The sequence below is a fragment of the Atractosteus spatula genome, chromosome 11 (genome assembly GCF_055471065.1).
Source record: "Atractosteus spatula isolate fAtrSpa1 chromosome 11, fAtrSpa1.hap1, whole genome shotgun sequence".
NCBI classification, from domain to species: domain Eukaryota; kingdom Metazoa; phylum Chordata; class Actinopteri; order Semionotiformes; family Lepisosteidae; genus Atractosteus; species Atractosteus spatula.
Window position 1 is genome coordinate 8,343,441 of NC_142716.1, and position 22,659 is coordinate 8,366,099.

Sequence of the window (22,659 nt, forward strand, 5' to 3'; positions counted from 1 at the left end):
GGATGTTTGTTATCATCGCTGTGACATTGAAAGAATTGTTTCCTGTATCTTCTCCTTTGTTTGATGGACTCATTGTGTTCAGCATTCTGTTATTTGAAAGAAAATTGTTTTTTTAATTAATTATTTTTTTCCTTCACCCATTGGGATAAACCAGATTTAAAACAAGGTGTCATTTCTTGGGCTGACTATTTTTTTATTGTTTTTTTAATCAAAACTTTATCAGTGAAGTGTGTGACAGTATTAAGCAGTTTTCCTTTGGCTCGCATGCAAAAAGCTCTCTGGATTTCCTATTTATATGAGGTGTTTTCCTAGTACAAAGTTATAACGGTAAATCACTTATCCTTCTCGTCTTCAGACATTATAATATAATTATACTCTACATTAAGAGTTTCACAGGCTTCCTTTCTCAATTTCCAAAGGTTTCACCTAAGCCTTGGCTCTGCATCAAGATGATAACACACAGTTTGATACAGTTGAAGGTGCACATTAAGGTCCAATTTTTAAAAAGAGAATGTGTTGAGTTAGTGGCATAAAATATACCTATTGTACTAAATATTTTTTACTATACAAACGTTTAAGATTTTGCTTATAGCGTGTGTATAGAGTAATTCGAAGTGTGTTCCAGGAAATATATGTAGAGACTTTCAGCCCAGCAGACGTAGTGGAATTTCTCTGATATTGTGTTGTAGGAAAGGCGCCAGTTTGGTTGTATAAACTTTGTCTGGTCATTTCCTTTCCTGTAATGAGCAGTGAGATTACTGGATTAAATTCCCGTCTGACATCTGTCTAAAAATATTATTTGGTTATGACATCTTCACAACTGAAATATATATATGAAATATATATATATAATTTTCAATACTAGAACACTGATATTGATTGTGGGGTAACGTGTGTGGTGATTGAGTTACGATCCCTTTTTATTATGCACAGCTATCCTGAATGGGAGTGACATCTCCAGGTTCTTGGCTCTATTAGAATCCATAAAGGAGAATTAAAGTTCCACCGAAAGCACAATCAGTAATAAAACACAATCGAGTAATTAAACAGTTTCAAAATCTTGATTTTACTTGATTGCAAAATTGATTGAATCCATCTGGATTTTCAAGTCATTGTAGTATTTGTAATGTATTCTAATACACTGTATTTAATATTCTAAATGGCATTTATCTAATTATGGTCTTATTTTTCGTTAAGGGAAACAACTGGGAAATACAATACACCTGCATATTACAAAGTGCCACATCTTTTCCCACTACTAGCCTATTACCTCTTCTCTGGGATAAACTCCCTCTATCCCCAAAGTGGGACCCTAAGAATTGCCATTAAATACCAGTATTTAGGGTTGGGGTTTGCAAGGCTCTGTTGGAGTCTACCGCCCTGATCTGGCCACACCTCTGCTGTTCCACCAGAATGTTTTTATATATATCTAAATAATGCTGTAAATGTCAGATTTAAAAGAATAATCTGGTTAATGTGTGCTAGCTGTTTCGCTAGCTGCTACACGGTGGTCCTTCCCTAATTATTTTTTCCATGCCCCAGAATTCCTGAATGCAAACCTGCATACGAACAGAAGGGAATCTAAATTCTCAGTCACAATGTATTGCTTCATTAATGTGAATAAAGTCCTTTCATTCTGTTTTTCAGCTCATAATTTGAAGGGGAAAATGGTTGTGAAAGTCAAGAAAATGTAAGTTCTGCAAACACTCACTGTAAAACTTGTTTGGTCCACCTTCAACAAAGACTAACAGTGGAGACAGATTAATGATCTGCATCAAGTCATGCCATCATTTTCTACTTAATACACTCTTTAATAAAATGTCCTCTTTTTGGTTTCTTCTGTGCTTGTTTGGGTATTATACACCTTCTTGTCCAAGTAGCAAAGAGTCAGGAGAAATTATTGAAGAATCATTATATAATATTCTAGAATCCACAGCTGAAGATGAATACCATAGGGTCTCAGCATCTGCAAATTTAACATTCACAGATTTGCTTATTGATGTTTCGGTTTTGTTGACTGGGTCTTGGATAGACGAAGAGCAGAACGGGGAGAAACCAAGCAGAAAGTTGTTAAGTGCAGCATTCAAATTAGTGGCACGACAGACCAGGATCATGAGACGAATCTAGCTGGTGAGTGAGCCCCATCCCTGCCTCTTGTCCAGGTACCCACTATCGAGCATCTGCATCTCTACATCACCTTGTTTTTGTATAGTAACAAATGCTCATAGTTCTTTGGCCATGGCATCAGGCATGACAGGCTGGAGACTACTTTACAAGCTTACTGACAGTTTTATTTTCATTACAATAGGGCGTGCTCATCACAGAGTAGGGAAATGTCTGGGAGTGAAAGTGCAGGCGTCCACATTCATGTTGTTTATTTTAAATGGTTACTATAGGTTTGTGATTACTGTGGCTGTTTTAATTGATCAATGTTATTTTAATTTACTTGTATCCAATGCATTAGTACTTTAATTATCATAAAAGGCACATTATGTGAAGGTATAGGGGTGGACTAGGTTATACGCAAATTTGGGAATGGCTCACTGCACTGAGTGCTTGCAAATGTCGAGAGACATTTCTCCATTCTACTGTAGATGGAATTAAAAGTTTCTAGTGTCAATCTATTTAGTTTAAAGTGGCAAACCTCACAAAGGTCCATGGAGATATGGAACCACTCTGTTCCTTTTAAGGGAACTGACTTCACATTGGGAAAAAAGGTCTGGTCTGCTACTACTTTACAATTCTCAGCTGTCATGGGACCATGCGCAGACTCATTTTCACTAGTTTGGAAAAATGTGTCTTTATAAGGACACAACATTTCCCAATAGTTTGGAAAGGCACTGTATAGCATATGCAAAAGAGATATAAAAATAAATTGGGCTAAGACCGCTACACTATTTTTACTTGTATATTCACTTCATTAGCTAGCATGAAGAAATAAAATCTTTAGCTCAAGACAATGTTTATCTCAAATTATTTGCTATTTACTTATTTATCTATCTGTCTTGTACAAAAAAGGAAATCACATGAGCTCTCCTGGGATTATTATAACAAGAAAACTGCTAAACAGGGTTTCTTGAACAGAACTTGACTGCATTTCCTTGTCTTCTGCAACTGGTCTTCTAAATGAACACTTCTGCTCAGTGCTAGATAACAATGCCTTTGTAAAGAATCCAAGCAGAGGGAAAACAATTTCCTGTGAGGGAAATTCCAAAGCTGACCATTACAGCGTCACAGAAACTTCTGGGAAACAGTGGAAATGGCTGTCAACATACCATATATATACCTGCAGCATGTCAGTGAAGAACACTAGCTGATTTTCTATTAAGACACGAAAAGATCAATTCTGCAACGCTGATCCATCAAACAGACCTTCCAGTTTACCATGGTAAGCAAAAGGGAAAGGCAATTATGTGAAAAATGCATTTGCATTTCTTACTACTAATTAATTTTCCCATCGATTTCTTCTCTCTTATTAAGTTTTTATGTTAAAATGAGGATTTATATTTTTACACAGGGAAGCTTTTCTAGTTCTGATTTTAGCTTATGAAGCTAGCAGTAACGTATTATTAGATTATATATTATTTTATTAGACTTTATCAAAATAAAGTAATTAAAAAGAAAGGCTCACTATGTCTACATTTTAATTCACACAAATTAAAGCACGAACCTACTTCAAAACAGTTGATTATTAAGAGCAGTTTTCACATTTTCTACGGAATGTCATTAAATGGTTACTTTTTATTTTTCTACAGGATTTTCTTACTGGGAAACAGCAGTTTGAGACCCCCAAGGCTTTTACTACCTTGTTCTTTTTGAGCTTAATATGTCATGGTAAGAAAATGTTTACCCTAAAAATGGGTAAATGTTTTTTAAATCCACTTCTCTCCATTATGTACCTTGATAATCACTGTGCCACTTGTTTTTCTTCAAACTGTCATGCTGTTTTTGTTTTTAGAGCTCTCCATCTGGGGATGTGTTGATAGCTGGTCCTACAACTACTCCAGTGAAGTTATGGATTGGAACAGTGCCAGGGAATGGTGCCAAACGCATTACACCGATATGGTTGCCATCCAGAATAAGGCAGAAATTGAATACTTGAATGAAGTTCTGCCAAAGCAAAAGAAATATTACTGGATCGGGATTCGGAAAAGAGAGGGAGTTTGGACCTGGGTTGGAACCAACAAGACACTTACCACAGAAGCTGAGAACTGGGCCAAAGGAGAACCCAACAATAAGAAGACTGCCGAGGACTGTGTGGAAATCTACATCAAAAGAGAGAAAGATGAGGGGAAATGGAATGATGAAGACTGCAAACGGAGCAAAACTGCTTTGTGCTATACAGGTATGTTGAAACTGAAGTCGGCCTGAGCAGTGCCATTCAAACAGAAGTGAAGGTCTGCATTGCTCGTGTGTGACTAAAGCAAATACACTGAAATGAGACTTAAGGAAACTAAACTGTTTTCATTGTTTTCTAGCATCATGCCAGCCCTTTTCATGTGCCAATGGGGAATGCATTGAAACAATAAATAACCACACCTGCAAATGCTATGACGGATTCTATGGAGAAAAATGCGAACATGGTAGGTGTTGAATTTTGATTGTGACGTTGTGTTGTGTTTCTTGCAACGCTCTTTCAAAAGTCCTGTGAATAATGTCAATAATGTTCCTGCTTTCAAAATTTCTGTTCTTTCAGCTGTTGCCTGTGACAGCGTGCAGAGCCCCAGCAATGGGTTTATCAATTGCTCCCATCCTTTTGGAAATTTCTTCTATAAATCAACTTGTGAATTTGGCTGTGAAAATGGATATAGACCAAACGCTACCACAACTATCCACTGCACTGCTTCCAAGCAGTGGTCCTCAGATCCACCCGTCTGTAAAGGTATGTCTCCGTAAATATTAATTTTACATTCTTAATAAAGGGGCTGTATTTTTTAAGTAAGAGTTAGCTTCACAATCTTGATATTATCCTTCCTGCCTGCCATCCTGCACCGTACAGACTGTTTTCTTTCAATAACAATGGTGCTGAAATAAATTAATATAAATTTGAGTGTGAAGTATGTAATTTACAAATATTGCTGTCAGTTTTCTCAACAATACGGATATTTTGATACTGATATATTGCTTTACTTTCCTATAATTAATGTTTGCTTAAATTTATGTAGTGACAGAACAGTAAAATCATTGATCATTCATCAGAGCAAATTATAATCCCCATTTTTTTTCACAATAAATGCCTGTGCCCCATTTATTAAATCGTCTTGCTCTTGTTTTTCAGCTGTTCAATGTGGTGCACTAGCGATCCCTTCAAAGGGCTCGATGAATTGTGTGCATCCTCTTGGCAATTTCAGCTTTGGAAGTGCTTGTGAGTTTGCCTGTGAGAAAGGCTACAGGCTCACTAGCTCAGACACACTTGCCTGCACAGCATCTGGACAATGGAATGACAGTCAACCACAATGTGAAGGTATCTCACTTTGACAAGTTTTTTAAATGTCCCGAAAACAAAAACAGAATGTCATGGAAGTGCTGGCTTCACATTGTTGCATCGTAACCTTGTCTCTTATCACTACAGCTGTGCAGTGCAGCAGACTGGAAGAGCCCAGCAATGGGTTTATCAATTGCTCCCATCCTTTTGGAAATTTCTTCTATAAATCAACTTGTGAATTTGGCTGTGAAAATGGATATAGACCAAACGCTACCACAACTATCCACTGCACTGCTTCCAAGCAGTGGTCCTCAGATCCACCCGTCTGTAAAGGTATGTCTTCGTAAATATTCATTTTACATTCTTAATAAAGGGGCTGTATTTTTTAAGTAAGAGTTAGCTTCACAATCTTGATGTTATCCTTCCTGCCTGCCATCCTGCACCGTACAGACTGTTTTCTTTCAATAACAATGGTGCTGAAATAAATTAATATAAATTTGAGTGTGAAGTATGTAATTTACAAATATTGCTGTCAGTTTTCTCAACAATACGGATATTTTGATACTGATATATTGCTTTACTTTCCTATAATTAATGTTTGCTTAAATTTATGTAGTGACAGAACAGTAAAATCATTGATCATTCATCAGAGCAAATTATAATCCCCATTTTTTTTCACAATAAATGCCTGTGCCCCATTTATTAAATCGTCTTGCTCTTGTTTTTCAGCTGTTCAATGTGGTGCACTAGCGATCCCTTCAAAGGGCTCGATGAATTGTGTGCATCCTCTTGGCAATTTCAGCTTTGGAAGTGCTTGTGAGTTTGCCTGTGAGAAAGGCTACAGGCTCACTAGCTCAGACACACTTGCCTGCACAGCATCTGGACAATGGAATGACAGTCAACCACAATGTGAAGGTATTTCACTTTGACAAGTTTTTTAAATGTCCCGAAAACAAAAACAGAATGTCATGGAAGTGCTGGCTTCACATCGTTGCATCGTAACCTTGTCTTTTATCACTACAGCTGTGCAGTGCAGCAGACTGGAAGAGCCCAGCAATGGCAATATGACCTGCTCTCACCCGAACGGGGAGTTCAGCTACAGCTCCCTCTGCCAGTTCAGCTGTGCGGAGGGGTTCGTGTTAAAGGGATCCCCCACGATCATGTGTACTGCATCCACACAATGGACAGCAGAGGCCCCGCACTGTGAAGGTAATGATCCAAATTGCTTTAATCAAACCATAACTAGAGTTGAGAAAACTGTATGCATATGCTTTTCTTTAAACATGACCCCTCATTCTTCTGCCCATTAACTAAAACTCAGACATAATATTTCTGGCTCAATGGGAAGTTATTGATTGACAAAGGATTAATAAAGCAATGAGCATTCTGAGTTGTGAACTATATGGTCAGCACATAAATAACTATGTTCTCTCTCATACTTTCTCGGTCAGCTATTAAATGTGCAGGTCCAGGGACAGTGGCTCATGGAGCTGTTGTGTGCAGTGATCCTGCTGACAGTCTGGGCTACAACTCGTCCTGTCAGTTCAGCTGTGATCCAGGCTTTGTTCTGGAAGGGGCTGACAGCCTACAGTGTACAAGCCCTGGACAGTGGACTGCACAGCCACCTGTGTGCACAGGTAGAAAACCACACATCTGATTTGCTTGTTAGGCTGAGAGAATCAAGACAATCTCCACTGTTTCTTTAGAGAAGAAAAGAAAAAATATTGGCCAAAATGTGTTTCTATTTGAACAGAACAACTATAAAAATCCAAACTAATATAACGAGCAAAAATGATTAATACAAAAATATTCATTAGTATTATGCTCTTGCATAATTAATTTTAATCAGTTTTATATATTATCTGGCTAACAGTAATAACAGATTTTAGAGCTACAGAATACTTTTCTTCACTTACATCTACTTAACATATCTGCTTTGTGAAATGGCACTTAAATTGACATTTTATTTTCCCGAAGTTGGAAAATTGAACAAAATGGAAAATAAATATTGACTGAAGCTTTAATACACCTATCTCTCTGTTTTCGTTACAGCTGTAAGATGTGACCCACTGCCTGAGCAGGAAAGCATATTTACGAACTGTTCGCACCCACAGGCGGAGTTTGCTTACATGTCCGTTTGTCATTTTCACTGCCGCGACGAGCAGGTTATTAACGGCTCTGCAATGCTGAAATGTGAAGCATCAGGCACCTGGACAGGAGAAATGCCCTCATGTCATGGTACATATTTTAAAAAGTCCACATATATACCTATTGTTAACTTTCAGAATGTTTGGCAACTAAAGGAATTTCAATCCCAGAGGTTTGAGTGACACTAACCAAGACCCTTTTTGCTCACAGAACAGCCTCAGTCACTGCGCATCTACACAGCTATAAGCGTGGCTGGATCTGTTTCTGCACTGAGTGGGCTGTCACTGGCTGCCTGGATTGTGAAGCGCCTACAGAAGAAAGGTAAACATAGCAATCATTTTCAAAAACCACTTCAAACCACTGGCAATATTAGAGCCAGGTCTGATGAATGTGAGAGGAATTCATTGTTCCCAATCCAGGACCTATAAGCAGCTCATTCTTATTTGAGCCATCTTAGAAAAAAAGGCATTTTAAACAATGTATTGTAAACGTGTTTAACATTCATGTAACTAAAATTAGGCCAATTGCTGATTTACAATGAAAATAGGTCATCCAGTCATTAATCAGTTTAATTACACAGTTTATTATAACTTCATATACTGTATATAAGGAACTAGATACAAAAAAACATTGGTTTTAATGGCTATTGCCATTTTGCAGATGCTGTTTAAAAGGGTCTAACAAACTTTGTTTTTGTTCCTTTTCAGCCCAACAAGTTGAATTAAACAGGTAAGATCAACTCAAATTATTGATCCTTTCTGACATCTGTGTTTGCAATCTTTTAGTTACAGTTGTGTTCCATGTAAATGATGTTGTATCTAATTTGTGTTTTACAGCAGCACAGAAGAGCCCCATCCTCAGACGTACAAAAGCAGCAATGACAGCTTGATTTAGACTTATTTTAAGTCAGGTAAATATACGCAGTTTCTAACTATTAGATATTCATACAATAGGCAGACTAAATCTAAATATAGAAAATGTCCAGTTCTTGTGAAATATTCTCTGTACTGAAGTATTGCACTTGCATTATATTTTCTATAAACATCTCTGTATTTTTCAGGATTTGGAAAACATCGAATGTAAGAAAATGGCGCCATCTCTAATCTGAGAAACTGCTTAAATGGATGCACTGGTTTTTAAGACTGGTGTTGTGTTGTATTCTTCAGGAGTGTTTCTACTGACAAGAGTTCTTTTTTCTTAAAGAAAATCTGAAATGTAAAATGTGAACTGTGGATATACTGTAATGTAAATAGTCTCATACTTGAGAATTTCACTATAAGAGTGAAATAACATTTTTTTTTCTTCCCCAAGGGAGGTGTGAAATACAGCAGGTTAATTCTTGAAAGCTGTTCAGTCTGTATAGTAATACGCTAATAAGTAATATGCTGCCAGCAAATGATTTGAGACAGTTATACTGGAAAGGCAGACGTAAACTCAATTAATTAAAAAATTCTGAACTTTGTTATTGCCGTACATGAATCAGACTTGGAAAAAATGTTGTAACAAATAGAATGTTGTAAATATGTAAAGATATATGCTCATAATAAATTTAAATGATATCCTATATATTTGAAAACTACTTTTTAGAAGGCTGACTGTACTTGTTATTTATGTCATTTTGTATTTAAATAAATGTTTTTTGACCTCGTAACCCATTGTGACTTTAATGGTGCTTGCATTAAATACATTTCTTGTTTTTTACTGAAGATAGAAAATGTCGCTTGGAATTTGGTATTGAATCCTGTTCTTGAATCTATTAATGGAGATAATCTATTTACACAGTTATATATAATATGTATACAGAAAGAGAGTGAAAGATCTCAAAATCAAACACCAGAAATATATACTGTATTCATGAATTGACAGAAAGAAACAATTGAAAAATATTGCAATTTAGATTCTTGAACTTAATTATTCATACTTGAGTATATTGCAGCTAACACTGTTGAACTTGAGTATTCATACTTGAGCATTGTGGATTTATTGATTTACTCTTGACTGTCAGGGAGTGTGAAGAGTCTATGTATTTAAAGTGTCATCCATAAGTATTGGGACAGTGAAGTTAAAATTGCTATTTTTGCTATTTACTCAAGCAATTCGGATTTGAGATGAAAAGATGAATATGAGGCAAAAGCACAGAATGTCACCTTCTATTTTTGGGAATTTCTGCACATACTGTATATGTTTTAATGTTAGAGAACAATTCCACTTTTTGTGTTCCACACCCCATTTTAGGTCAGCATAAGTATTGAGTCCAATTGACTTAAAGTAGTATAAAACTTAGTATTTGGTTGCAAATCCTTTGCACAAAATCTCTGCATCAAGCCTGTGACCCACTGACACTCTTGGTTAGTTCTACTGAAATGTTTGTCCAAGCGTCTGCTGCAGCTGTTTTCACTTGCTGTTTGTTCTGGGGAGGTTTCTGACTTCAGTCTGCTTTTTAGCAAGTGAAACGCTCGATTGGATTTAAATTGGGAGATTCACTTGGTTAATCTAAGACTTTCCACTTTTTTCCCTCTGATGAACTCCTAAGTTATGTTGTGTGGTGGTGTGTTTTGGGTCATTGCCTTGCTGCACGATGGAGCACCTGGTCAATGAGTCTGGAGGCATTTTCTTGTACACAGGCAGACAAAATGGTTCAGTACACTTCTGAAGTCATTCTGCTTCTACAAATCATTAGTTACATTAGCAATAAAGATGAGTGAGCCAACTCCAAGCCCATGGCTTGGGCCATGCATGCCCAAGCCATGACATTAACTCTACCATGTTCCACAGGTGAAGTGCTGTGCTTTGGATCTGCAGTTTGATCCTTTCTCCACACTTACATCTTGCCATTTCTTCAGTAGAGGTTTATCTTTATTTCATCTGTCCATAACATTGTGTTCCAGAACTCTACTGTCTGTACATTTTAACAAGTTGCAATCTGGCCTTCCTATTACTGGTGCTAATGGGATATTTGCATCTTGTGGTGTAGCCTTTATAATTCTAGCTTTTGCTAACAGTAGATTGTGATACCTTCACCCCTGCCCTGGGGAGGTTGTTGGTGATTTCAGCGATAATTGTTTTAGAGTTTTTCTTCACGGCTCTGATATTTTTTTATCATCAACTGCAGTTGTTTTCCTTGGCCAACATGGTCTTTACGGAGTGCTAAGTACTAAGGTTTCTTTCTGTGCTATGGTTCTGACTGATTTTGTCTTTTCTTTCATAAACAGTTCTCTAGTCTTCATGTTGGTTTAGGCTGACTGACTTCAAAGACAGACAAGAAAAGGAAGAGCAAAGGCTATACATTACTACACATTCACTAAAACGGGTACAACATATAAGCACAGAAATACCAAGAAATAAAAGATAACATTCTGTGCTTTTGCCTCATATTAACCTTTTCATCCCCAATATGAATTGTATAAGTACAGTGTACAGCAAAAATAGCAATTTTGACTTCACTGTCTAAATACTTATGGAGGGCATCATACACTGGATATTTTGTCTTTCTAGACCAATTAGATACTTGTGGTGTTCCTTGTAAGCTGCAATAGTTTCATCAAAATATTATTCATTTTGGACCTTGTAGATTTAGAATGGTAATACTTAAGTTTTAGACATCTGTTTCAAATGTCCATGAACAGCTTAGTAATATGTTATCAAAAGTTGTCTAAATAGATATAAAACATTAGTAGATTGATTACAAATCTTCATTTGATGTAGGGGTGTGATCAATAACTTAATTGTCTCGGTTAAAACAAGGTTCATATCACCTTAGTGTAAGCGTGTAATCTATGACACAAATTAATGCTTTAGAACGTTATTCCAAAAAGCATATTAATGTGAATTCCTCGGTAATAAATAACTGATATTAGACTCATTATACTGGCAAAACAACACATTTAGTCTCCATGATGTCTTGCAATGGACCAGTGTCTTATCCAGATGACAGTCATGTGCTTTCTAGTCCACTTAACTCTCCCGAAACCAGGACAAGTTCTAGCCCAATGAGCCACTGTGGTTCTGGTCTTTACCTAACCAGTCTATGATGTTCTAAGTGTAAATATGTGATCATAAAGAACTAATATACACCTTAAAAGTTAAATTACAGACTACACTCTCTAGTTAACTAATACCCAAGCGTGAGACCAATTACTCTTTCAGTTTTTCATTTGTTGTTCAGCATTTCAATAGCTACTATTTGGCATAGGTCAAGATGCTGAATAACATCCTGAAAGGAAGCTTGTACAGAACTATTAATTATAGGTATGTTCCAGTCTGGCAGATGTATAACTGCAAATGTTTGGAAAACATGTTCTACTGTGTTCCATTCCATTGTTCCTCTCCTTTTCAACTGTTTCAGCAAAATACAATGTCAGAGATCACATCTCCTCATCCAGTTTCCTCTAAACAATGTCTCCTTCCCCCATTACAGTAGTTTGATATAATCACAAACTGAGAAATGTTGAATTTGTTTGATTTCCTTTCATTTAGTGTGAGGTAAAGGTCCTTTGACAATGTCTGGAAAGGTAATTTGTTTGATGAAGCAGAAGTGTCTAGGGAACTGAACCACTAGGGTTATGCATGAAAACTTTCTGCCACCCCTCACGTCCATCCATTGTCACTCCCACAACTAACCAGATTCCAACGCGGAAACGTCCTCACTCTCATTGCACTCCAGCCCTGAGCACTTCTAGCAAACAACATCGTTCTGACCCATCAACCAACCACAGCACTTCACTAATCACTGTACCTTCCACCTCCCGTAATACTTAAACCTGCGTTACCCTCTGTTCACTGACTGGTATCGGTCTCTCCTTTAGGAACTCCTTACCTCTCCCTCTTGTCCAAGTTAGTTCTCTAGACTTTTCGGAATTGAACTTCAGATTTAGTCTTCGACCACGTCTACAGCCTAGCCCCTTTCGGATATGAGACTTCTTAGTCTTCTCCTCCTACCTTTTACCTGCTCATCTTCAACAACTAAGACACCGCATAGGGCCCAACTACTCGGTTGGCCTGCTGGCTTGTGACATCCATCTTCTAACTGCTTCGTCTAATACTGGGTTGCCAGAGAACTATCCCAGCTATTAACAGGTGCAAAGCAGGATACACTGTGGACAGGATGCCAATCCATTGTAGGACAAACACACACTTACACCAGGTCCAAATTTCGCAGAAGCCAATTATCCTACCAGTAGGACTTTGGACTGTGGGAGGAAACCGGAGCACCCAGATGAAAACCAAACGAACACAGGAGAAGAACACACAATTTCCACACAGATAACACCCCGAAAATTGAACCCAGTCCCCCAGCCGCCCCACATCACTTACAATTAGATATTAATCCAATGAGAAATGAGAGGTGCTGACTAGATAGCACTAGGTATCACACTGAGCTTTCAACTCCATTAGCATCTACTACTCCCTCATTAAATAATGCAACATTGGGGGGACTTTTTAACATTAGTCCTTAGGTAGAAAATTGAAGGGTAGTGTGACTGTGGGGGATGGGTGAGGGGGTATGTCTAGATGAGGGAATGACATTTTCAGTTTGGTATTTGATTGTGCCTGACAGTACATAGTTCTTGCAGTTCTGAAATGGCAGTAATATATAATTTAATAAAGCTTATTAATAATCTCCTGGCACACAAATCCCTAACAGTCCTGGAGAACTGGATCCCTAGTGTATCATATTTCAGACACAAAAAATCATTAATAATCTATTAAATATCAAAATCATTATGACAGTCAAATTAACAGAGATACAGTATAAATAATCCAGGGACTAACAAAACTAATGAACAAATAATATATTTGTCCTCTGTCTCTTTGTACATTATTCACACTCACAGATCCCCCTGCACCTAGAATAAGTAAGAGGAAGCCAAGTCACTGTAAGTAAAGGGTTCTGAAACAGTGACAGTCTGTTGCTGGATCACAGGGATGATATGAGACTCCAGCAGGAACATTGTAAGAAACTGATAACAGTTTGTGCAGTTCAAGAAAAAATACAGTAATAAAAATGACCATTAATTCATGGTTTATGTATGCCCTGGATGTAAATAAAATGCAAACTTATAATAGTACAAATTAAAAAGTTTTACTTTTCTGTCAAGTAAACTCTTAAATAAATGTACAGTGTCTGTGTTGTAACAGTTCAGGTTGGCCAAGAGATTAACATTCTTGCTCTTTCTATGTACAGCATTCAAATTTCAAAAGAAAACAAAGATAGCATAATTCTTTTAAAAAATGCAATTATATGCAAATGCATATAATTCAGAAAGGAAACGGGAGTGAACGTTTTGTTAGACATATATATATACTCACAACTGGTCATTTTATTCATTTTGGCAACACTGACAAGCCTCACATTTCTGAGGCTGAGAACAGGAAAAGAATACAATTAAAGAGGAATGTTCAGTGACATTACATGAAAAAAAGAACACAGGTAAGTTATTTGTATCACTCTTCAAATAAACCTTGATGCTTTATGCATCAGAATGTCATTAAATTATATATGTTTATAATGTTTTCATTGTATCATATTGAACTGTACTTCTTGCAAGGCTTCTCAGAAAACCATTATAAATAAAACAACATTTCATCCTTGGAAATTTAGCTTGGAATGTTATTCCTTCACCTGACTATTGTACATCTAGACAAATACTGCCAGATACCTCCGAGGATGCCTTCAGACTTACTGGAATGCTTACTTTAATTTTAACTCAAGGCTCTTCTTTTCTATTTAAGCAGAAAATGCACAGAAGAAATTTTCCTTCCAAGCCAGTGTTCCAGATGATGAGTTTGAAGTGGCTTCTCATCCTGAATTGTGGTACAGAATAATATCTCAATAAGATTGTGAGCATAGAATAATTGCACATATTTATAGCACATATTTATAATTATATAATTATAGTTATATATAATTATATATTTACGGTCTCCAGTAATAGATATTAAATTATTTGCATAGTTGACAAGGTGAGGCTACCATTCCTGATTTTCTAATTTTTCAGAAAATGACCTGAAAATGTCTTCACTTAGGGAAATAGTTCATCAGTGTTTTTTCGCCTTTTTTAACTGGCATTCTCTAAAACTATGATTTAATTTTTAAAATCTTTATTAAAGAATTTCATTATAGAAAAGGCGAAACTATGGAAGGTAAAAAATCTATACACATTTATTAAAACCATTGTTTCTTGTTATGTGCAAGACCTTAGTTATAATTTCTTTAAACCAGAAAGTAACTTTTCTGCTGTGTAGAAAAACTTCAATGAAACAAATACAGAAAACGGGGAATTATCTATGTGACCTTACTTTGATTAAACTGATACAGAAAACATACTGTATGGAATCCTCTACATGGCTTTAGACTTTGATCACTTGTTTTAACTTCTCTTCACGTTTTGTAAATGTTATTATTTCCTTCAGAACTCTTAATGTTTGCCGGTGCAGTAGGATGGACCTACCACTCATCTGAAATAGCTATGAACTGGACAGTTGCTAGAAACTGGTGCAAAACAGAGTACACCGACATGGTTGCAATTCAAAACCAAGAAGAAAACCTATACCTTAATCAGACCTTGGTCAAACGCCCAAACTATTACTGGCTTGGGATACGGAAACTTAATGACACCTGGACATGGGTTGGAACTCAGAAAACACTTATTAATGAGTTTTCCAACTGGGCTTCTAATGAGCCCAATAACAGGCAGGGGGAGGGAGAGGACTGTGTGGAAATTTACATTAAAAGAGAATCTGATGGTGGGAAATGGAATGATGATCCTTGTTCACATTCAAAGTTTGCACTGTGCTATAAAGGTAAGCAATATACTGTAGAATGGACAATTAATTGGGAAAAAGGTTTAAAACTTTAACAACTTACTTTAAGTTGTTCTATACTTAACTTAGATTTCTAAGACTGTGCATTGTCTTTTTCAGTTATGGAATTGGTACCAATATTTCTTTTAAATATGCAAGTTTAACCTCATCTGATAAAAAAAGATCTAGCCTGTGAAATACATCAGTACAGAGTTTGATATTTGTGTCATTCGAACCCGGTTACCATTGTAAAGAACTGTTGTCCCGGCAATGCCAGAAATCAGGAGTAACATAAGCCGAGTTCTCTGACAACAATAATATGAAAAACTCCCGAATGTATTACAGCTTCAGCCTCTTTTCCAAATGGAAATAAATTATTTGAATTGCATTTTTTTAATGCAATCTGACCGTGTGTGCAGTAAATCTAGCTGTAGCTGTAGTAAAGCACTTGTGCACCTTCAAAAGTCATGCAATTCAGAAAAAACTTTACCAGACTTTACTTTTCAACCCAGGTGCCAGCAGTAGCGCTGGTTGGGTCAACATTATTAATTGTGATGTCAAACAAACATAGAATGTTAGTTAATTTCAGAAGCATTGATCAAATGATCGAGGCACATTGTGCCTTCCAAATCCCTGTCAGTCTTCATTGTATTTTGGCATAGATTTAAAGATTGAAAAATCTTTCCTCTGCATATATTTTACGCTAGGTGCTTTGATAAAAGCTGAACTCCCTTAAACCTAGTTCCACACCTAGTTCCACATCTGCCATATTGGCAACATTGACTTCTACTTTTGCCGAATGCCTGTAATTGAATGCCTGTAATTTGCTGCAGCTAGGAATTTGAAATGTTGTACTTTTGCAAAAGCTCAGTATGACATTCCATTAAGCCAGCTGGAGTACAATAGAAGAATGAGTATGCTTGTCAATAAATGTGATCCCTGTATATTCTGATCTTTTACAGCTCACTGTAATAATGAGACATGCAACTCTCGGAGTGAATGCAGAGAAACTATTAACAATTATACATGTATTTGCAAAGAAGGATTTATTGGACCCCAGTGTCAAGGTGAGAGCCAAAACCGTTTTTTTAGCATACAATACTTAACTCATACGCCTGTGCAACATTCACATCTTAAAATAATTTCACAATAGTTCATATGTTAAACCAATCATTGTCCAATCTGTCTGAGACATTCAATTGTTAATTAATAGCTAATTAATAAACTGTCAATAACAAAATTAACAAAAGTCATTTCTCACCTGGGACCTCATATAATCAGCATTAAGATTAAAATATTTTATAAAGACTTTATTAAGATTAAACTGCAGTAGATATTACTGGGCAGAAACAGACTCTAGACTATAAACAGAGCAATAGTATGGTTTCACTTTGTCCAATTAAAGTTAAAACAACAATAAACCTATCTGGAAATTGCACTAATAAAATTCTTACTTCTGAAACTATGTATTCACCATATTACACTCACTTACTAACCCTACCACTAAGCTGAAAATCAATTAAACCCTTTGTACTAGACAGCTTTTTAAGAAACACTTTACTTCAGTATTTCAGTATGCGTTACTTCACTTTCAAGACAAATGTTGCTATTTGTTGTTATAAAAACTATCAATAATGGGCTTTACAGCTGTTCAGTGTGGAGCCCTGACGAAGCCAGTCCATGGATATATCAACTGTTCAGAGCCCTATGGGAGCAACAGTTTCAATTCAACATGTCAGTTTCATTGTCTTGATGGCTTCTCTTTAAATGGGTCAAACAGTATTACATGCACTTCATCAGGAAACTGGACAGGAGCAGCACCAACGTGCCAAGGTATGAACTTGTTTGACCACGCTTCAACTTGACTTGCCTTCTATACTCAATGTCTTATACAGCATTATGATTTGTGTATAATTTCCCACTAACGAGCCTGGTATGACCTTTCAATATACCCAGAGCCTTCATGATGACAAAAATGTTGCCACATATCAATGGCTATTTTTATTCATGGATATTTTGAGAGAGGATATTCAAATGATTATAAAAACTGTTTTTAAAACAGCTTTGACATTTTGCTCCGTGAATGTTTTGACATTTTTTGGTTTTCAAAAAGTCCAAAAGTCAAACCAAACCATTGAAATCAAACAAAAGAAGCTTGCAAACGCTAAAGTAACCTTTGGTGACTATGGTAGTTCAGGCGGGTAGCTGTGTCAGCATGCATAGGCTGCAAAGGAACAAGTAATAGGTTTATTCCATGCTGAAAAGAGAAGAAAGAAAACAACAAAGCCTTCTTCAGGTTTCTTTCCAGCATGGAATAAATCTATTACTTGATCCTTTGGTGAATATGTACAGGAACAATTTTTTCATTTTCATCACACAAAACATATTGGGAAGCTTACCCTCACTGCAGAAAGTTTAACATTTTGTGATAATGAGTTAATTTCAGCTGTGCAGTGTGGAGTCCTGTCTAAGCCAGCCCATGGACATATCGACTGCTTGGAACATTATGGGAACAACAATGTCAATTCAACATGTCAGTTTCGATGTCTTGATGGCTTCTCTTTAAACGGGTCAAAGAGTATAACGTGTAGTTCTTCAGGGAAATGGACAGGAGAAGTCCCTGTCTGTAAAGGTATGGCCCAAAAATATTTCTGGTTCAGATATCTTCCACCTAAAGTTGTCCACTTTGTGGTTAGTACACTGACCATCTTTAAGATAAACCGCTAATGTTATTTTTGTTGTTCTCTGTTTAAATGCAGATGCAGAAACTATGTGTAAAAATTTTAAATTTTTCTTCATGATAAAGAAAATGTAACAAAGCGATCAACATTTAAATGTCAGAGGAATTTTCCCATTAAATAAATTGTAAAGATTATATGGTTTACTTGGATAAGTCATAGTAAAACAGGATTTACAATTTCTTTTGTTTGAAGTATAAAGTTGTATCGATGTCAGAAAAGCATGTCTCTTTATGTCTTACACTACTAAAACTACCAGTGAATATAAAGAAACGTTAAGAATATTGTACATAAACTTTGTTTTTTGAATGTTGTGTTTTGTTTGTTAACAGTTACACTATGAAGCCTCCAAGTTAAAATAAACTACTTTAAATCAAGGAGTGATATTCTACAAAAACAACTGGAAGGTTAGAGGTGTAATGTTTAATGTGTTCGATGCATAGTGCAAGTTCCTTCCTTGGTTTATTTCAGGTGTGGAATGTGAATTGCAGTCACATCCAGACAATGGAGTTATCCAGTGTTCAGGCCTCTACGGAAACCACAGTTTTAACTCAACTTGCGAATTTCACTGTATCGACGGTTTTCTATTACTCGGGCCAACTACAATTACGTGTGGTCCCTCAGGAATCTGGACAGGACGAAAACCAATATGTGCAGGTAAAACAAAAAAAGTTTCACTTTCTGTTATGCATACAATTACAGTGTCATCCTTTACGATTTATCTATATTAAATACCTTCTTTCCTTTAATTAACTACTTGTGCAGCCAGACTGATTTTCAATGGTGCTGATAGGAAATTAAGCATGAAAGAATGATGTTTTTATAACTGTAATTTGTATGTTCAGTAAATATTAAATCCAATCATTCTCTCTGTTTTTTTCAATCTTCCAGATTATGAGAATTTTATAATGGCTGTCATCGGGGCCAGTATTATTGCAAGTTCCTGTATTGTACTACTTTTGTTGACACACTGTAGAAAAAGTAAGCAATCCTGATACTCAATATTTCTGTACAATATAGTCCAGATTAGGGTAATGGTCAGTGTAAGGATTATGGGTAGGGGTTGGGATCATTATGAATACTCAAGCAGTAGTTATGTTTTTTTTTATTTTTAAAAGACTATGAATGTTGTAGAGCCCTTATGAAGGTAGTACGTGAGTTTTAATTTCATGTAGGCAGATTTAACAAATTTGGGGAAACAGTTCATGATTTCAAAATCTGTATTTTCTCTTCTCCAACAAGTTTAGTATAAAACAATATGACTGCATGCATAATACAGAGCAAAACAATATGTGTCTCATATCTTATCACTCTTTTTTAAGGAAGGAAGCATGTTCAGAAAAGGTATGTTTGCTTATATTTTGTTTTGACAACAGTGAAATACTCAATCTGAATTTTCATTGGCCATTAATAAATATGATCTGTAAAGCAAGCTATGAACAAGAACTAGCAAAAAATAATAATTTGTTCATTTGAGTTTAGCTTCTCATCCTGAGTCACCTTTACAGCAGATGGCCATATGCAGACAGCAAAGGCTGTCAAATGCTTTCAGTGCAGAAGGCTGTAAGCAGTGTCACTATGACACAGGGTTTTTACATGGCTTTTCAGCACACCCAAGGCCTCTAATCTAATTTGTCTGTGACTCTAATGTATTACATGTAATTTGAAGTGCACTGTTTTTATACAATTTAAAACTTTTTATGCTCTTTATGTACAGACAAAGCCTTTTGTTTTTCTCAAAGCACTTGAGAAATTGAGTTGCTTTAAGAAAGTAAGGATTCACTTTCCTGCCGAAAAACAACATTCAAATGTGGACTGTTCTTTTTTTTTAGGATGATTGGTGCTAGTGCTGAAGAAGTTGAAGTTCCTGAGGAGAAACATAAACTGAAAGAAATCTTTGACAGACCTGCAGCATAACCTACACAAATTTCAGATAGATCTCATCTAAAGAAACTTCCAGACCAGAGCTGCCCGTTTTTGAGTATTGACAAATATCTTGTTGTGTAAGGTACAAAGCCAGGGCAAGGGTGTGGTGTTCACAAAGCTCAGGAACATCTGTTACCACAGGAAGTTTCTGGCATTGACACTTTCACATCCCATTAGACATTCAAAGTGAGATAATGGCCTGCTGCATTGATACTAAGATGTAACCGAATTTCACTTGCGTTGAGATGTCAGGTTTCACAACACAGGGGGATTAAGTCAGTAGAATTTCATTTTAACTGTTTATCAAATAATGACGAATAAAGCATAATGTAAGATAAGTTAGGGCTTTGTATAACAAGAAATTGTATTTTGTAAGAAATCTGTTGAATAGATTGCCGAAAGAGCAGCATGTTGAAATCAATGTCAGACATCTTTACTGTGGATAATGCTTGATTGCATTGCTGAAGCCCATTTGTAATAAAGTACTGGAGTAGAAAGCTTTTTTTACAATCGAATTAGCCTAATTCAGTTCACTTTGTATTTGATTGGATTCATGTATTACTCCTATGAGAAAAGGGCTTTCTTTCAATTTCTAAATTGTAGTAAATAATAATAAAACATGCTTTATGAGACTTGTGAATGGCAGCTTTATAAAGAACTCACAATTTTTAGCTTATTAGTAATGAATGCTATATGTATTTTTATTACTGCTTTAAGTAGTACTTTCTATTACTTGCTGGTGTTAAACAAGGGTTAAAGAAGACTATTGTAGATGTGTACAACATCACTGGAAGAATTAAACCAAACCTTTGCATGCAGTCAAGTATAACAATGCTATAATTTCTCTTTTCTATTAAATATGTTTTAATATCACACTGTAGTTATTGCAACGTATTAAATATAATTGCCTATAGAAAACATGCCTTTCTATGGCAAAATACTGCTGAGCACCTGTATCTTTAAATTATGACTTATCATGACTGTAAAATATTTGATCATGACATTACGAGTGACAAATCACTAAGAATCATCTGTACATGGCACTCGGTAGTTACAAAATATTGTATTCTATTTCTGAAGCTATTTTCTATACTATAAAAACCTTTACAGTAAAGAATTGAAATTGTTTTTCTTAGAGTTTTGTGATAAGACACATTATATTGTTTATAGTGCAAAAAATAAAGGTATAGCAATTGCTAAAATAAAGACATATGAAAAGCTACAAATAAGAGGAGGCCATTCAACACACGTCTTGTTTGGTGGTTAGTATTTCAGCCGAAGATCTCAACCTGCTGTTTTTAGGAGGAGACCGTGTTTTCAACTTCAACACCATGACTGGATATCTTCCATGAGACTCTTTACTACTACTACTACTACTACTACTACTACTACTACTTTCACCTAGTTTTCATGTGTGTTCACTTGTGTCCTGTAGTTTGTTTTTCACTGTAGATTCTGAAAAAAAATCCATTGTGTTGAATATGTCAGTGACTCTCAGTCATTGAAACAAAATAAACTGTAGGGTCTGGCTCATTTGTGCTTCCCAGTCTAGGTTTAAAATAAGCTCTCGACTGTTATTTAATAGTTAAATAACTGGAATTCAGGTTTCATTGTTAAAGAATTAAAGAAAAATTAAAGACAAATACATAAAAAAGCTATTATTCATAAGAATGTAATTAAGGTTACCAATACAAGTAGGCCATTCACCCCATCCATTCTAATGTGGGTTTTGGATACAACGTTGTTTAATGATCATACTGTACTTGACTTTTAAACACACAACATTGGAAATATCCTTGATCATAATAAAGGTTAGAAATGACTTTTCCCTTCCTAAAAAAAATCAGTGTTTTTGTAATATTACCATTATATAAACATAAACCAGTCCCAATTATTTTAAATGACTTAAACAGTATGAAAAGTATAACAATCTGTTTATACAATGACTATGAGAGTCTAAAAGCACTACAAAAAACTACAATCATTTCACAAATCATGACTCTAGTTATAGTCCTTTGCTCTAACAAGAAAAGCATGGATTCGTATAGGAACCTTTCCCAGTTGTTTGGTTAATTGGCTGTTTTGCTGGACACAGCTATGGTTACTGTTGTGAAGAATATACAGTAGTAGCTATTATGAAACTTCATTTGATCCTTAACACAGACTGCTTTATGTTACTGTCTTATAGCTGTCCCACCTAAAGAATGTAAATTAAGGGTGCATTTGAGGAGAATGAATCTGATCTTCATGAAAAAAGCTTGTGTTCCTGCAGCTCAGTAGCAGCTCCTTTTGTTGAGTGAACATTTGCACCACGGTTAGCAATGCTGGACAAAATAATATAGCAACAGAGACATCTATAACAAAAACAACAGTGGTAAAATCAACAAAAATTAATATATTAATATACAAATCTAATACTAAATCAATTTTAAAAATACACTATTATTTTATGATACAATTGGTCACCTTGTATTTTTTTAACTGCTTTGAGTATTCTCTTAATTAATATGTGGATTGTTGCCATCGTAAATAAACATGGGAAATGTTCCTGTGCACTCCGTGTATTTGATAATACTGAAACTGTCAAAAAGACCTTTGTGTGCAAGAAACATCATCACT

The 22,659-nt window shown here is 35.8% G+C and overlaps 2 protein-coding genes across 3 annotated transcripts; both read left to right on the forward strand.

Moving 5' to 3' along the window:
* The first annotated feature begins 3,308 nt into the window (after positions 1-3,308).
* On the forward strand, positions 3,309-9,221 carry sele (selectin E). Its single transcript, XM_088928005.1, has 15 exons — positions 3,309-3,388; positions 3,756-3,834; positions 3,959-4,345; positions 4,479-4,583; positions 4,697-4,882; positions 5,279-5,464; positions 5,573-5,758; positions 6,155-6,340; positions 6,449-6,634; positions 6,877-7,062; positions 7,478-7,663; positions 7,784-7,894; positions 8,281-8,302; positions 8,410-8,483; positions 8,634-9,221. The coding sequence occupies exons 1-14, from the start codon at positions 3,386-3,388 to the stop codon at positions 8,465-8,467; spliced, it is 2,067 nt and encodes a 688-aa protein (XP_088784131.1). The 5' UTR covers positions 3,309-3,385; the 3' UTR covers positions 8,468-8,483; positions 8,634-9,221.
* A 4,697-nt stretch (positions 9,222-13,918) lies between these two features.
* sell (selectin L) lies at positions 13,919-20,986 on the forward strand. 2 transcript variants are annotated; one of them, XM_088928006.1, is made up of 10 exons: positions 13,919-14,003; positions 14,309-14,387; positions 14,987-15,376; positions 16,339-16,443; positions 17,024-17,209; positions 17,823-18,008; positions 18,586-18,771; positions 19,006-19,095; positions 19,437-19,458; positions 19,947-20,986. In XM_088928006.1, exons 1-10 carry the CDS (start codon positions 13,986-13,988, stop codon positions 20,029-20,031), a joined length of 1,347 nt encoding a protein of 448 aa, XP_088784132.1. In that variant the 5' UTR covers positions 13,919-13,985; the 3' UTR covers positions 20,032-20,986. The 2 variants fall into 2 exon arrangements, with proteins under 2 accessions (XP_088784132.1, XP_088784133.1); XM_088928007.1 differs by lacking the exon at positions 13,919-14,003 and having other exon boundaries at positions 14,339-14,413.
* The last annotated feature ends 1,673 nt before the right edge of the window (positions 20,987-22,659 follow it).